Raw genomic sequence first — 15135 nt, 5'->3', positions numbered from 1 at the left:
GAGTTAGAATTGGAAAGACTTTGACATTTTCTATTGATGAAAGAGTTTTAGTAAGTTGGAGAATAGATTTGGCATGATTACGGGCAGAAATATATAGGGCATGAGTTTCAGCAGTTGGATGGCTACGGAACCGTTTGTGAGCCGCCTCTCTATCATTGACAGCACGAGAACAAGCAGAGTTAAACCAAGGCTTTTTAGCTTTAGGGTTAGAGAAAGTATGAGGAATGTATAGCTCCATGCCAGAGATAATCACCTCTGTTATGCGCTCGGCACAAAGAGAAGGATCTCTGACATGAAAACAATAATCATCCCAAGGAAATCAGAATAGTACTGCCTTAGTTCCTTCCACTTAGCAGAGTTAAAATGCCAGAAGCACCTCCGCTTAGGCGGGTCCTGAGGCTGCACTGGAGTGATAGAACTGGTAACGGAAATTAGATTGTGGTCGGAGGAGCCCAACGGAGAGGAAAGTTTAACAGAGTAAGCAGAAGGGTTGGAGGTTAGGAAAAGATCAAGAATGTTGGGCGTGTCTCCAAGGCGGTCAGGAATACGGGTAGGGAACTTCACTAGCTGCTCTAGGTCATGAAGGATAGCAAAGTTGAAGGTTTGTTCACCAGGTTGGTCAGTGAAAGAAGATGAAAGCCAAAGCTGGTGGTGAACATTGAAATCTAAAATGGAGATCTCAGCAAAAGGAAAGTGAGATAAGATGTGCTCCACCTTGGAAGTCAAATAGTCAAAGAATTTTACATAGTCAGAGGAATTAGGTGAGAGGTATACAGCACAGATGAATTTAGTTAGAGAGTGACATTGAAGTCTTAGCCAGATGGTAGAAAATTCTGAAGATTCAAGATTGTGGGCACGAGAGCAAGTGGTGTCGTTACGCACGTATGCGCAACATCCAGCTTTGGATTGAAAATGAGGATAGAGCAAGTAGGAGGAACAGAAAAGGGCTGCTGTCAGTAGTCACAGACAACTGTGTTTCAGTTAGGAAGAAGATGAGGTTTAGTAGAGGAGAGGTGGTGTTCCACAGATTGAAAATTAGAACGAAGGCCACGAATGTTGCAGAAATTGATAGTGAAAGTATTAGATGAAGTGTCAAGACACCCAAGGTCGACAGCAGAGGGCAGTCCGACCTGGGGACATTTATGGTCCCCTCCCCAGAGGGGGACTCCGAGGCAGGGCGTGGTGAAGCCATTATTAAATTTTGATTTGAAGAGAGTGTAAAAGTGTAAGGTGTTGTAGTGTAGTGTAGGAAGTAGTAGAAGTTGTCTTTAGAGGGCAGGCTGCAGCTGCTCAATTGTATAAATGAGACCACAAAGGGAACCGGGAAGAGAGGACACGGGGAATCACTCAGTCTGCAGCACTGCCTACATCCCCGTAAGTACCTCTCCTGGAGTATTCCACCGGGCGGCAGGTGACTACTATCCGCATAAAGTACGGATATATGGGTATGCTTATACAAATCTACCAACACACACTCATACCCATAAGTATATGCATGGAAATACACATCTATAGACGCCTCCGTACTTAACTACATAGATGTTAACATGTATACATAAATACTTCATATATACGCATACATTACAAACAAATTTGATATATCATCATGTGCACACAATCATGTAAACGTAATCATTATGTAATTCAGCCTTCATATTTAACATATATAGAAGATTTTATTTTTGTTCTAAATAAATTAATAGAATTTATGGATTTAATGTCTTGATGAAGGTTATTCCAATTCCACACGCTTCTCACACTAACACTTCGTTGGTCATGAACAGTTCTACACTGGGGTATCTTTAAATCCATTGGTCTTCTTGTGTTAATATTATGTGAGGAAAACTCAAAAGTAGTGTTTACAGGAAAAATGTATAAAGATTTGAACACAAATATACAAGTTTGTAAAAGAATAATATCCGGGAGTTTTATAAGTTTATGATCATGAAAGAGAGGGTTTGTATGTTCCAATTTTGACTTAAAATACATGATTCGTATAATTTTCTTTTGAGCAGTAAATAAATAGTCTATAAGTGTTTTAAATGCGCCTCCCATATAGCAGAACAATACAATAGATGAAGATAAACAATGGAAAGGTACACCATTCTGATACTTTCTGAGGGCAAGCAATTTCGTATCCTATATAAAACTCCCGTCATTTGTGATATTGTAGTACATACACTCAAGATATGTGGCTTCCATGACAACCTTTCATCAATGATTACTCCCAAAAATTTTATATGACTTACTCTGTTGATTGCATTATCTTCTATCTTAATATTTATGTTATCTAAATCAATATTTGTGCGACTTGATACCATGTAAAATGTTTTAGAGACATTAATTGTCAGTTGATTGCTTTTTAGCCAATTTGATAACTTTATCAATTCACTATTGAGTGTAATTATCATTTCATTAATATTTTGTCCTTGAATAAATATTGTGGTATCAGCAAACAACAAAAATTTTAATTTTGAACTAATACGTACCATATCGTTTATATATATTAAAAATAGCAATGGCCCCAGAATTGACCCCTGTGGAACCCCATAGTGGACTTGTTTAAAAGAAGATGAATCATTATTGTATACTGTGTATTGGTTTCTGAAACTCAAATAGCTTCTCCAAAAATCATTTGCTTTCCCCCGAACACCATAATTATTTAATTTTTGTAGCAAAATATTGCGTGATACAGTGTCAAAAGCTTTACTTAAATCACAAAGAACTGTGATTTGATACTGCTTATTATCTAATGTTTTATAGATGTTTTGGGTAAGTTCATGTATAGCCAATATAGAATTAACAGTTTTCCAAGTCTTTTTAGAATCACCTGATTCATGATTTATTTTCGACTTCAAGTAATTTTCCTTGGCTGTTCTAATTATTGTAGTTAACATGTTTCTATAATTCTTAAATTGTTTGCCATAAGTTAGTGGCCACTTAGCATGCAATTTCTGTAATTTGTTTCGATGCTTTATTGATTTTTTTCATTCCTGGTGTTATATAAGGCTTTCCATAATGTTTCTCTTTCATAGCAAATGATTTTATTGGGAAGCGATTATTATAAAGGCTTAAAAATTTCTCCATAAATAAATAAAGAATCTTATCAGCCCCTTCAGTATTTTCAAGTTTTGTGATCCAGTTATGCTGTTTTAAATCATCTTTGAAAGATTTGATTTTATCATCATCATATTTTCTTTTTGTTAGGTGTATATAAGACGAATTATTATGAGTGGGTATTGAAAATAAACTGAACACAGGGAAATGGTCACTTAATGACGTATATAAGATACCACTTTTCATATAATTTTTCATGTTATTTGTCCAAACATGATCAATTAATGTTGCAGATTTATTAGTGACTCTTGTTGGTTTTATAATTGTTTGAAAAAAAAAAGGCTATACGAGTAGAATAAGTTTGTGTAATTGATGACATTGTCATTCTTATTTAGTAAATTAATGTTATAATCACCGATTATATGACAATCTGATTTAAAACCGGATAATGATTCTAAGATACTTTCCATAGTTTCAATAAAATCATAAAAAGATGAATTAGGTGGTCTGTAGATAATGCCAATGGTACACTTAATGGGTTTAAAAATTTCAATAAATAAAGATTCTATGTGCGGTAATTGTAAGCAAATATTGGTAATTTTTACACCTTGAAAATTATTACGTAGATATATACAGAGACCTCCACCCTGTGTTGATTTATTCTGAAAAAATGAAGAATAATTATCCAGTTTATATAAATTACAAATACTGTCATTAAGACGGGTTTCACATTATCCAATAATATCAATTTGAATATCAGAGATATCTAAGCATTGGTCAAAAAAGGACTCTAAATGCTGAGGAACACTGCTTATGTTATAAGAAAGTATCTTTAAACTATTACTAGGAAAATTTTGATGCATTTCACTATTGTAGAAAATGTAGTCACATACTGGTTGTGGTAATAATGTTTCATTTAAGTGATCAACACTGTGATTTGTTAAGTCTGTCACTGTTACAAAATGTTAATGAATTATTTACGCTTAACGGGTACATATGAGCATCAGCTTGGATAACATTTATAAAATCACTATCATTTAGATTAGAAAAAGGAAAATGATATTGTACGTCCGTGAACTAGAGTGAACTAGAATCTTTACCATTAGAAGAGTTCGGTCATCTATAAGCCATTACTTTCTCATGCTAGTACTCCTTAAACCGGTCTTCTTGGGGGCATTACGTTGTGACGAGGCAGTAGGCGCAGCAGGAGACTGAGTGCGGGAAGTGTCCGGGCGTGACATGGGAAGGGACGGCGAAGCACCTTCCCGCCCAGCACCACCCGACCACACACCCGCCACCTGAGAGTGGGTAACCCTGCCAGCAACATCAGCAGGCCCAGCAGCGCCCACCCGACTGTCACCCTCCTCCGTCACTGGTGGTTGGTTCTGTCTGGTAGCATTATCTGTGGTTCTCTCCCGTATTATCAGTTTTGTATGGCGGAAGAAGGCAATCTTTCCCTGTGCTCTTGCTTCTCTCATCATGGGGAACTGCGAACTCTTGACTGTTTGTGAAGCAGCACAGAGGTCTTCGTTGACAAAAATATTGGTACCTTTCAGCTTCTTTCCGCTTCTTAAGACAGCCCTGCGATCACAGTAGCGTGAGAAACGAGCCACTATGGTACGAGGCTTGCCCTCTCGGTGCGGTCCAACCCGGTGAGCTCGCTCCAACACCAATCCAGGCAATTGCATCTTGTTTTCCGGAAGAGATGTTACTGCAGTCGCCGTCTGTTCCCACGTCTCGGGGCCACGTTCTTCCATGCCGTTAATGCGTATGTTCTTCCTCCTGCTATAGTCTTCTTGATAGTTAATTATATTTTCTAGTTCCTTTATTTTTTTTGATTGAAGACTCAATCTGCTCAGTTAGTTGATCCAATTTAGTTTTTGCTTCCTTTTTCTCTTTCTCATGGTCTCTTGCATTGGACTTTAAATCATCAACCTCTCGTTGCGTAAACTCCAGGCTAGTTGTCAGATCGAGTACTTTATTTTCCAATTTACTTATTTGCTCCTTCATATGGTTTATCATAATCTCCATTGACGAGTTGAAGGCTCGTTCATGGGACTCGAGCATAGTTTTCATTAGTGTTGTATCCATAATTGAGTAGGAGAGCAGCAGACAACCCTTAATGAAAACTGGAGACAACGATCGAGAGGGGGTCTTAGAACTAAGGTTGATATTTTACCTGGCTATTTTGACTAAGCCCAAAACACTGCTACACTACACACAGAGAGAGAGAGAGCGCAGTTCACTAAGAGAGCCTTGTGTCTTATCTGAACTGGGAGAATGGTGCCTGGGAGCGGAGAGGAGGATAAGAATATACCATTAGAGAAAGGGCAGCTGGAGATGGGAGGAAGGAGAAGGAGGAGGTGGAGGTGAGGTAAGAATGGTAGAAAAGGGAAAAGCTTCTTGGAGCGAGTGTCTGGAGGAGGAGTGAAGGTAAGAGGAACCTGGATGGAGGCTGGGTCGTGAAGGAGAAAAGGAGGTGGAGCAGAAAGGAGGAAGAGGAGGAGGAAGAGGAGGAAGAAAGGAGGAGGATAAGGAGAAAGGGTGGAGGAGAAGGAGGGTAAATGGGAGAAGAAAGTGGTATGGGTGGTGTTTGTTGTGGCGGTGGTGAGGCTGGTGTCTGGTGAGGTCACGGTGTCCACACAGAAATGTTACCTACCCGTGAGAAGGAAAGATGGTGGTGGTAGTTCACTTCAGTTTATTGAAGAGAGATACACAAAACAGCGGAGAGATATGGAGGAAAAAGTTTAAGGAAGTGGAGAAAAAAATGAAAAAAAATGTCAGGTTTTGATGTTAGACTATCTTAGAAAACTACTATTTTAACTATGACAGAAGGAAGGTAGGATAGTCAGACTTGGAGAGATGGTGGAGAAAACATGGAGGAAAGTCTGTGTAGGTGGAGGAAAGTGAAGGTAACTTGTGGAGGGAGATATGGAGGAAAAAGTTTAAGGAAGTAGAGAGAGAAAATTGTAAAAAATCAGGTTTTCATGTTAGACTATCTTAGAAAACTACTATTTTAACTATGACAGAGGAGAGTTGGATAGTCAAACTTGGAGAGAAGGTGGAGGAAACATGGAGGAAAGTCAGTGTAGGTGGAGGTAAGATGGAGGAAACTCGTGGAGGGAGATATGGAGGAAAAACTGACAACTTTTAAACATTTCAGGGAGAGAGCTGCAACTTTCGCCATGAACCTTCAGCCCTTCGTAACGAGACAGTCTGTGTGTACTGGAAGAGTGGGAAATGTACTCGAGACAAATGCATTTTTCGACACATGGATATCACCGTGAGTGACCTGACCTGACCTCTCCCGCTGCTCTCACGAGGTTGCCTACTAAATTCCACCCACAATGCTTTTCTCTCGCCCAAATCCGTCGCCTACCTACTCCCACTCGCTCTAATTCTCTCTAACTCACTTTTGCTTTCTCTAACTGTCCTGGTGTGTTTTTTGCTTTAATTCTCTCCAGCCTAAACATTTTCTCGCTCTAATCCGTCGCCTACCTACTCCCACTCGCTCTAATTCTCTCTAATTCACTTTTGCTTGCTCTAACTGTCCTGGTGTGTTTTTTGCTTTAATTCTCTCCAGCCTAAACATTTTCTCGCTCTAATCCGTCGCCTACCTACTCCCACTCGCTCTAATTCTCTCTAATTCACTTTTGCTTGCTCTAACTGTCCTGGTGTGTTTTTTGCTTTAATTCTCTCCAGCCTAAACATTTTCTCGCTCTAATCCGTCGCCTACCTACTCCCACTCGCTCTAATGCTGTTATTCTCAATTTTCTGCTGTTTTTTTCTTAATTTTCTGCTTTTATTCTGCTGTTACCCTAAATATATGACGTTTTTCCCTCCACTCGCCTCCACATTTTGCCCTCAAAATTTGTCGCACTTCTCTCTCTCTCTCTCTCTCTCTCTCTCTCTCTCTCTCTCTAGGCCACAAAAAATGATAAAAATAAATAAATAAATAGATAAATGTAAATAAATAGGTAATGAAATATACGTTTGAAGTATGAGGTCTGTGAAGAGTTGAACAGCGGATATTGGAGCTCAGAGGCCATCCGTTGTCAGAGAGCAGATATAACTCGCTTGTTTGGATTTCATGCGAGAAGGACCTTATCACTCATCACACGGGTGACGTCGCTGTCCGCTGCCACGCACACAGACTCCATCGGTCACTTCATGCTTCAGTGTCCCTGCCTCCACACACCCCTTGTCATCCTGCACCCACACCTTGCTGTCTTTCACCCTTCACCCTTCATGCTCCACGCTTCACTCTTCACCAGTCACTCTGCCCATCCTGCTGTCGGCGTGTCATCCTGCACCCACACCTTGCTGTTTTTTACTCTCTACCCTTCACCCTTCACCCTTCACACTTCACTCTACCCATCCTGCTGGCGGCGGCAGGTCTTGCAGGGTTGCCAGGTCGCAGACTGTGCTCTCGCGTTGCGATCATTGTCCACCTGAAGAAATGAAAACAAAGTCGAAGTGAAAAATAAAAGTAAATTATTTCGCTAATGAACATGATAGTGATATATGCTTTTATAAGAAAAATAATCTTGATAATGATTATTATAATATTGCCATAGTGTTATATCATTATTAACAGTTACCAGCAAATTATGTAACTCACATCAAAATTTATCACAGCTTCCCATGAAGAGAAGGTCCTTGGCATCATGAGTCGCGTGAGGATGGACTGGTAAAGAGACATCAGCTCTGCTAGCAGTTTGCTAACGTTGCAGTCTTCTCCCTCGAACATCTTGTTCACTCTGTCCACTTGAGACACAACAGGGTGCAGGAAAGCCAAGAACGCTTGTTCGCTGGATCTTTGTACAGTACATATAGTACAACATGTCGGCAGCATAATCTTCGTGCTTGGAAATCTGAAAAGAGATTTACACAATATAATATAAGTATCTTATTTATTAGATACATGCAGTATTTCACTATATATGCATACAAGGAGGTTTTATAGACAGAAAGTGACAAAAGCCTAACACGCTGCACTCGCAAGTGAAGCCAGCCATATGTCAGATCTTAGCTGTCAAAGTCGGCCGCCATAGTTATCAAGGAGAGTGGGCGGAGCGCGGCTGCCCGTAGATGCACATGTGTGTGTGTGTGTGTGTGTGTGTGTGTGTGTGTGTGTGTGTGTGTGTGTGTGTGTGTGTGTGTGTGTTTTCCCCTACTTTCATACTGGCATGCGTACAAGCACATACATAGGCATTCACTCAGGCAAAACAACTTTACTATTTATACATATGGGTACAAAACATGATTTATAGTGGGCCTTTCGGCAACTAATGGGGCCCGCAGATGGCAGCTGTGTTGCCCCGCGCTACGGCAAGGCTGATGCGTTGCCGCAGCCAACCTGTCTCTCGAGGCTCCCCGCTGCGTTGGGTGATTCTTCTACCAATATCATCCAGTAAGTCATTGAAGTCTGGCCCGAGCACACCGCTAGTCTCCACAGCAAGCGGTGAGAAATCATACCTCCAGGCCAGGTGCCGTTGCCCCAGCAGCCAAGGCACAGTCATTAATGTGGGTGCTGCAGAAGGTGTTTACGCAGTTGGCATCCCACATCAACATCTTGCCTCGTCTGAAGGGAAAGACTGTAATGCCGTCTGGGCGGCGTCCGTCCCCACGATCCAGGCCTCGGGGTTCAAGGGTGGCCACTATCCCAGCGGCAGCCAGGGCGCGGTACACCACGTCGTTGAGAGCAGCATGGCGTGGCAGGCGTCCGGGATTCCGCTGGCAGGACAAACTGGGGTGGCCTAGGTGTGTGTGTGTGTGTGTGTGTGTGTGTGTGTGTGTGTGTGTGTGTGTGCAGGAGTGGCGTTTACCTCCATGGACCTGACCTGACCTGACAAGTGGATTAAAGGTAATTAAGACCTCCTTGTATGCATACTCTCTCTCTCTCTCTCTCTCTCTCTCTCTCTCTCTCTCTCTCTCTCCACGCTTGACATGTGGTGCCTCATTCAAACCTCAGGTGTGGCTGCTAATCACTGCCCGTCACTTTCTCCTTTCCTTCTTTCACTGCCCCGCCTCTCCATTTCCCTTCCTGCGCTCTCCCTCCCCTTTCCGTCCCCACCGCCTCCTTCTCCCCCTTTCCCTGGCCGTGAGTCATCGAGGGACACCTTTGTTTATCACGTTGTAGGTAGTACCCTCGCTTCACCTTAGGTGTGGCTGCTAATGCCGATTCCCCCTCTTTCCCTCCTTCCCTCCCTCACTACCTTTTTCACTCTCAGATCCCCCCTCCTCCTCCTTCCTGTCTTTCTGCCTCCGCTTCCTCTCCGTGTTCCTTCCTTTTTCTCTACCTTTACTCCCCCTTCCCCCCCCCCTACAATTCATTCCTTAATTTCTGCCTCCCCCCTCTGTGTTCCTCCTCCTTCTGTCCTTCACAATATCTACCCTTTGTCTCTACCCTTCTCTGTCGCCAATTAAAGAGAGAGCAATATTCAAATGCATTCACATGATTTTTTGGTGATAATGATACAATTACGGCTTACCTCAAAATGGAGCTTCAGTTCGTCATATTGTTGCAGGATCCTTGACAGGCATGGAGCAATGGCAAGCCACCGCGTATCACACAGCTGCAGGATCTTGAGATTGATAGTAGCGTATAGGTCTGCATACTTTTCTTGGCGGACAGTACTATGTGAAAAGTAGCTGTATGTTTGTGATATCATGTATTCAAAGTGGGTGGGCAACTCCTTCATGGCATATGAAACGCATAGTTGCAGAGAGTGGCATATGCACTTAATATGTGTGACATGTGGCTTTATTTCCCTTAATCTGGATATGACTGAGTTATGTGCTCCTGACATGGTTTTGCAACCTGGTCTTGGATTAGGGACGGCCACCTGCTAAATCTTAAATGGCAAGATTTGTCTCACTTTGAGATTTGTCAGAATAGAGACTAATACACTCTAAGTGAGTACTTTTCCAGGTGAATAGTGCACACTGATAATGCTGAATGACTGGGCAACACAATATTAGATTAACCTTGTTTACAGTGTGAATATAACTACCAGATGTTAAAGACTGTAGCTCTGGTTTCAAGAGATATATCACGATGAAGAATTTCCAGTGTCTTACTAAGACGCCCTTAAATTAAATCACTTATATCTGATTATACAACACCATACGGCTTCATAGTTAAGCACAGGTTGGCTTGGGTGATCCGGAGTTCCCCAGTGACATCTGGTGGCCGCTCAATTCACCATCAGGTCCGGCAGTTGCCAGATGTGAAGGTTCAACCAGTACTGCTGCTATTTCAGAGGCGAGTGAGAGCGACCTGGTGGTGTTGAGGCACGAAATAACACCAAACTGGCCGGACGGATCCACTGAAGTCAAGGGAATCACACTGGTCGAATACGGAAATCCCAACGGGTGAGAGAGTGAGAGGGGAGTGAGTGAGAGTGAGAGGGGAGTGGGTGAGAGTGAGAGGGGAGTGAGTGAGAGAGAGGGTGAGTGAGAGTGAGAGTGGAGTGAGTGACGGAGAGTGAGAGAGAGAGAGAGAGAGAGAGAGAGAGAGAGAGAGAGAGAGAGAGAGAACACATATTCTCTCTCTCTCTCTCTCTCTCTCTCTCTCTCTCTCTCTCTCTCTCAAATAAACTCAAAATATAAACACACAACCGAACACCACTAAAACACACTCAAAACGCCAAAACACAGAAATACACCCAAACACCTCAAATCACATTCAAAACACAAACACGAAAAAACACACCAAAACACATCTAAACACACCCAAAACACACTGCAAACACATCTCTAAACACTCAAACACGTAAAAACGCACCCAAACACACTCAGAACACCCAAACACATCCAAACACAATCAACACACTCAAACGCACTCCGAACACACCCAAAACACACTCAAAACATGTAAAGACACTCAAAATACATAAAATCACACTCAAAACACACTCAAAACACACCACCGGAAATACACTCAAAACACACCCAAACATACTCAAACTCACTCATAAAACACCCAAAACACACTCAGAATATCTCCAAACACACTCCAAAATACACTTAAATACAACCAAACACACAGAAACACACCAAAACACATCTCTAAACACACTCAAGACATACACAAAACATACTCAAACATATATAACACACTCAAAATAGACTCAAAACACACAAAATACATTGAACACACTCAAAACAGTTTTCTCTCGAAACACACCCAAACACATGAGACCACCATAAAAATACTCAAACACCACCAAAACACACCCACACACACTCAGAATACCTCCAAAAATACTCAAAACACACGCAAAACACACTCAAATCACACTCAAATCACACTCAAAATACCTAAACATATCTCTACACATCCCAACATACTTAAACACACTCAAAACACTTCCAAACACAGTCAGAATTCCTCCAAACACACTCAGGCTTACCAAAACACAGCAAAACACACACAAAACATAAACGTAACACACAAACACACACACACACACACACACAAAACACTCAAAGTACCATCAAAATACACAAACACCACTAAAACACACCCAAACTCACTCAGAATAACTCCAAGCACACTCGAAACACACTCAAAACACACTCAAATCACTATCAGAACACCCAAACATATATCTAAATATCCCAACGCACTCAAACACACTCAGAATACCTCCAAATGCACTCTAGCACACAAAAACACCAAAACACACACAAAACATACACAAAACATCCCAAACACACCCAAACACACACAAAACACTCAAAGCACCATCAAAATACACAAACACCACTAAAACACACACAAACACACTCAGAATACTTCCAAACACACTCAACACACACCCAAAACACACATTAAACACACCCATAACACAACAAACACACCCAAAACACGGTTAAAACACGTCAGACACACTCTAATACACTCAAAATACCTTCAAACCCTCAAAAACACACTGAAACGCACTCAAATCACCATCAAAATACCTAAACACATTTCTATGTAAACATCCAAACACACTCAAAACAGTCAAAGAACACCCAAACACATCTCTAATCACCCAAACACACCTAAAGCACACAAAAATACATTCAAACACGCCAAAACATACAAACACACTCCAGACACACCCAAAACACACTCCAAACACACACAAAACACACAAAAACACACCAACACACATCTTTAATCATCCAAACACACTGAAGACACACCCAAACACACTCAAACACATCTTTAAACACACTCAAAGCACACACATACACACTCAAGTCACCTTCAGAATACTCAAATACATCTTTAAGCATCCAAACACACTTAAACACACTGAAAACACACTCAAACTCACTCAGAATACTTCCAAACACACTCAAACATACAAAAAAACACCAAAAACACATCTCTAATCACCCAAACACACTCAAGACACCCAAAACACTCTCAAATCACCATCAAAATACACAAACACTACTAAAAGACACCAAAGCACACTCAAACACACTCCAACACTCTCAAAACATTCTCCAAACACTCGAGACACACTCAAACCACACTCAAAACACCATCAAAGCACTCAAATCACCATCAAAATACACAAAGACACCCAGACACACTCCAGCACGATCAAATATACATCCAAACCTCCAATTTTCCTAATCCAAACACTTTTTTTCCCTTTCCCCACAGAGGTACAGTGCCACAGAGGTACAGTGGGTGTTCCAGCGGCGATGTGTACGAAGATGGTGCTCTGAGGGGATCCAAACGCGGGGCTGTGTATTACCGCTCAAACGCGACATGTACTGTACCACCAAACAGTGCTGGCTCGCGTGAGGCAGGAAGGCATCCAGGCCAATACCACATCCACCTTTGTGTGATTCCGTGTTTGGAGGTGTGTTTGTGAGCGTGTTTGGAGGAATAAATTGTGTGTTTAGGTGTGTTTGGAGGACAAAAATGTCTGTTTGAGGTGTGTTTTGTAGGTGTGTTTGGGTGTGTTTTGAGTGTTTGTAGGAAAAATTGTGTTTGGGTGTTTTGGGTATGTTTGAGTGTTTCTGTGTTTGGAAGAAAAATTTGTGTTTGAGAGTGTTTAGAGGAAAAAAATGTCTGTTTGGGTGTGTCTTGTAAGTGTGTTTGGGTGTGTTTTGAGTGTGTTTGGGAAAGTTTGTAAGAAAAATTGTGTGTTTGGAAGTGTGTTTGGGTGTGTTTGGAGGAAAATTTGTCTGTTTGGGTGTGTTTTGAGGTGTAATTGAGTGTGTTTTGAGTGTGTGAGTGTTTAGAAGTGTGTTTGACTGCGTTTTTGTGTGTTTTAGGAAAAATGTGTTTTGAGTATGTTTGGGTGTGCTTGGAGGTGTTTTAAGTGTTTGGCGGTGTTAGAGCTTGTTTGTCTTTCTACAACAACAACAACAACAACAACAACTACTACTACTACTACTACTACTACTACTACTACTACTACTACTACTACTACTACTACTACTATTATTATTATTATTATTATTATTATTATTATTATTATTATTATTATTATTATTATTATTACTACTATTACTACTACTACTACTACTACTACTACTACTACTACTACTACTACTACTACTACTACTACTACTACTACTACTACTACTACTACTACTACTACTACTACTACTACTACTACTACTACTACTACTACTACTACTACTACTACTACTACTACTACTACTACTACTACTACTACTACTACTACTACTACTACTACTACTACTACTACTACTACTACTACTACTATTACTACTACTACTATTGTTATCTACTGTAAAACTATCTCTCTCTCTCTCTCTCTCTCTCTCTCTCTCTCTCTCTCTCTCTCTCTGTGTGTGTGTGTGTGTGTGTGTGTGTGTGTGTGTGTGTTGTGTTGTATCTGTGTTTAGGTGCACCGAGCGAGATTGTGTGGCGCATCGTCATCACCATCCTCCATCATCATCATCATCATCATCATCATCATCATCATCATCATCATCGTCATCATCATGTGTGAGCCTGGCAGTGTCCTGAGCGGGAGCGAAATAAAGCAATATTTGTCCGTGTTGGCGTTTGTTTGACTTGGTTTGGTCATTCATTTGTCATTTTGTCCTTGGCTGAGTGAGAGGAGAGACGAAAGGCTGACTGGGAGAAGCGAAGGAGATGAAGGGGAAGGGAGAGAGAGGAAGGAGAGAAAGGAGAGGTAAGGACGAGAAGACCGAAGAACGCGAATAAAGACACCACCAACATGACGAGGGGAATAAACAAAGCAAACAAGCCAAAATTAAAATCCGTAAAAAAATAAACGAAATTACGAGAATATCAACAATAAACTAAGGGAACATAGATGAATAAAACGTAATAATGAGAGAGAGAGAGAGAGAGAGAGAGAGAGAGAGAGAGAATGAAAAAATACGCGAAAATAAATTCCCGTGAAGATGAAATAGCGATGAAAACGACGCGAAAATAAATTCTAGTGAAGATATGAATGAGCGAATGAGTGAATGGTACTTAATGGTAGTTAGCTCGGTAAGCAGCGGCCGCTCAACACCCAGACTTATGATATGCTGTTGCCGGGCACTGTGTGAAGACGTCTTAGGGGCGAGAATTGTGGACAGCGAAACATAAGAGAGGGTGTTGTGCTGGTGAGGAAGGATTTGAAGGAGCGAATGAGCGAATGGTGCTTAGTGGTAGTTGGCTTATTAATCTCCACTGTATATTCAACACCCAGACTTATGATATGCTGTTTGGCCCTGTGTCAAGACGTCTTAGGGCCGAGAATTGTGGACAGCGAAACATAAGAGAGGGTGTTGTGCTGGTGAGGAAGGCAATCAATGAGCGAATGGTGCTTAGTGGTAGTTATATAGTTCATTAATTACCCTCTCTTCTCTCTACTTTCTACTCGCTGCTGTTTGGCACTGTGTCAAGACGTCTTAGGGCGAGAATCGTAGACAGCGAAACCTAAGAGAAGGTGTTGTGTTGGTGATGAAGGATATTACTGAGCGAATGAGCGAATGGTGCTTAGTGGTAGTTATATAGTTCATTAATTATCCACTCTCTACTCAACACCCAAACTTATGAGAAGCTGTTTGGAAGTG

The 15135-nt window shown here is 41.4% G+C and overlaps 1 protein-coding gene and 1 long non-coding RNA gene across 2 annotated transcripts; one reads left to right on the top strand and one right to left on the bottom strand.

Annotated features, from left to right (window-relative positions):
* Positions 1 to 7024: 7024 nt before the first annotated feature.
* LOC123508201 lies at positions 7025 to 7925 on the bottom strand. Its single transcript, XM_045261737.1, has 2 exons — positions 7679 to 7925; positions 7025 to 7508 (listed from the first exon to the last, which is right to left on the bottom strand). The coding sequence occupies exons 1-2, from the start codon at positions 7910 to 7912 to the stop codon at positions 7428 to 7430; spliced, it is 315 nt and encodes a 104-aa protein (XP_045117672.1). The 5' UTR covers positions 7913 to 7925; the 3' UTR covers positions 7025 to 7427.
* Positions 7926 to 9439: 1514 nt separating this feature from the next.
* LOC123508225 lies at positions 9440 to 12956 on the top strand. Its single transcript, XR_006675884.1, has 2 exons — positions 9440 to 10434; positions 12728 to 12956. It is a non-coding gene; the product is annotated as an uncharacterized LOC123508225 (long non-coding RNA).
* Positions 12957 to 15135: the final 2179 nt, after the last annotated feature.

The sequence above is a fragment of the Portunus trituberculatus genome, chromosome 3 (assembly GCF_017591435.1).
Source record: "Portunus trituberculatus isolate SZX2019 chromosome 3, ASM1759143v1, whole genome shotgun sequence".
NCBI lineage: Eukaryota > Metazoa > Arthropoda > Malacostraca > Decapoda > Portunidae > Portunus > Portunus trituberculatus.
Note: the sequence above shows the minus strand (reverse complement) of the source record. Positions and strands in the feature narration are given on the sequence as shown.

What these genes read in the sequence shown, in the direction of transcription:
- LOC123508201 (XM_045261737.1), bottom strand. Translation starts at nt 7,912, where the DNA reads ATGCTGCCGACATGTTGTACTATATGTACTGTACAAAGATCCAGCGAA. An exon ending in AAGCTGTGATAAATTTTGAT is followed by an intron (nt 7,509 to 7,678) that starts GTGAGTTACATA and finishes TCATTTCTTCAG; the next exon opens with GTGGACAATGATCGCAACGC.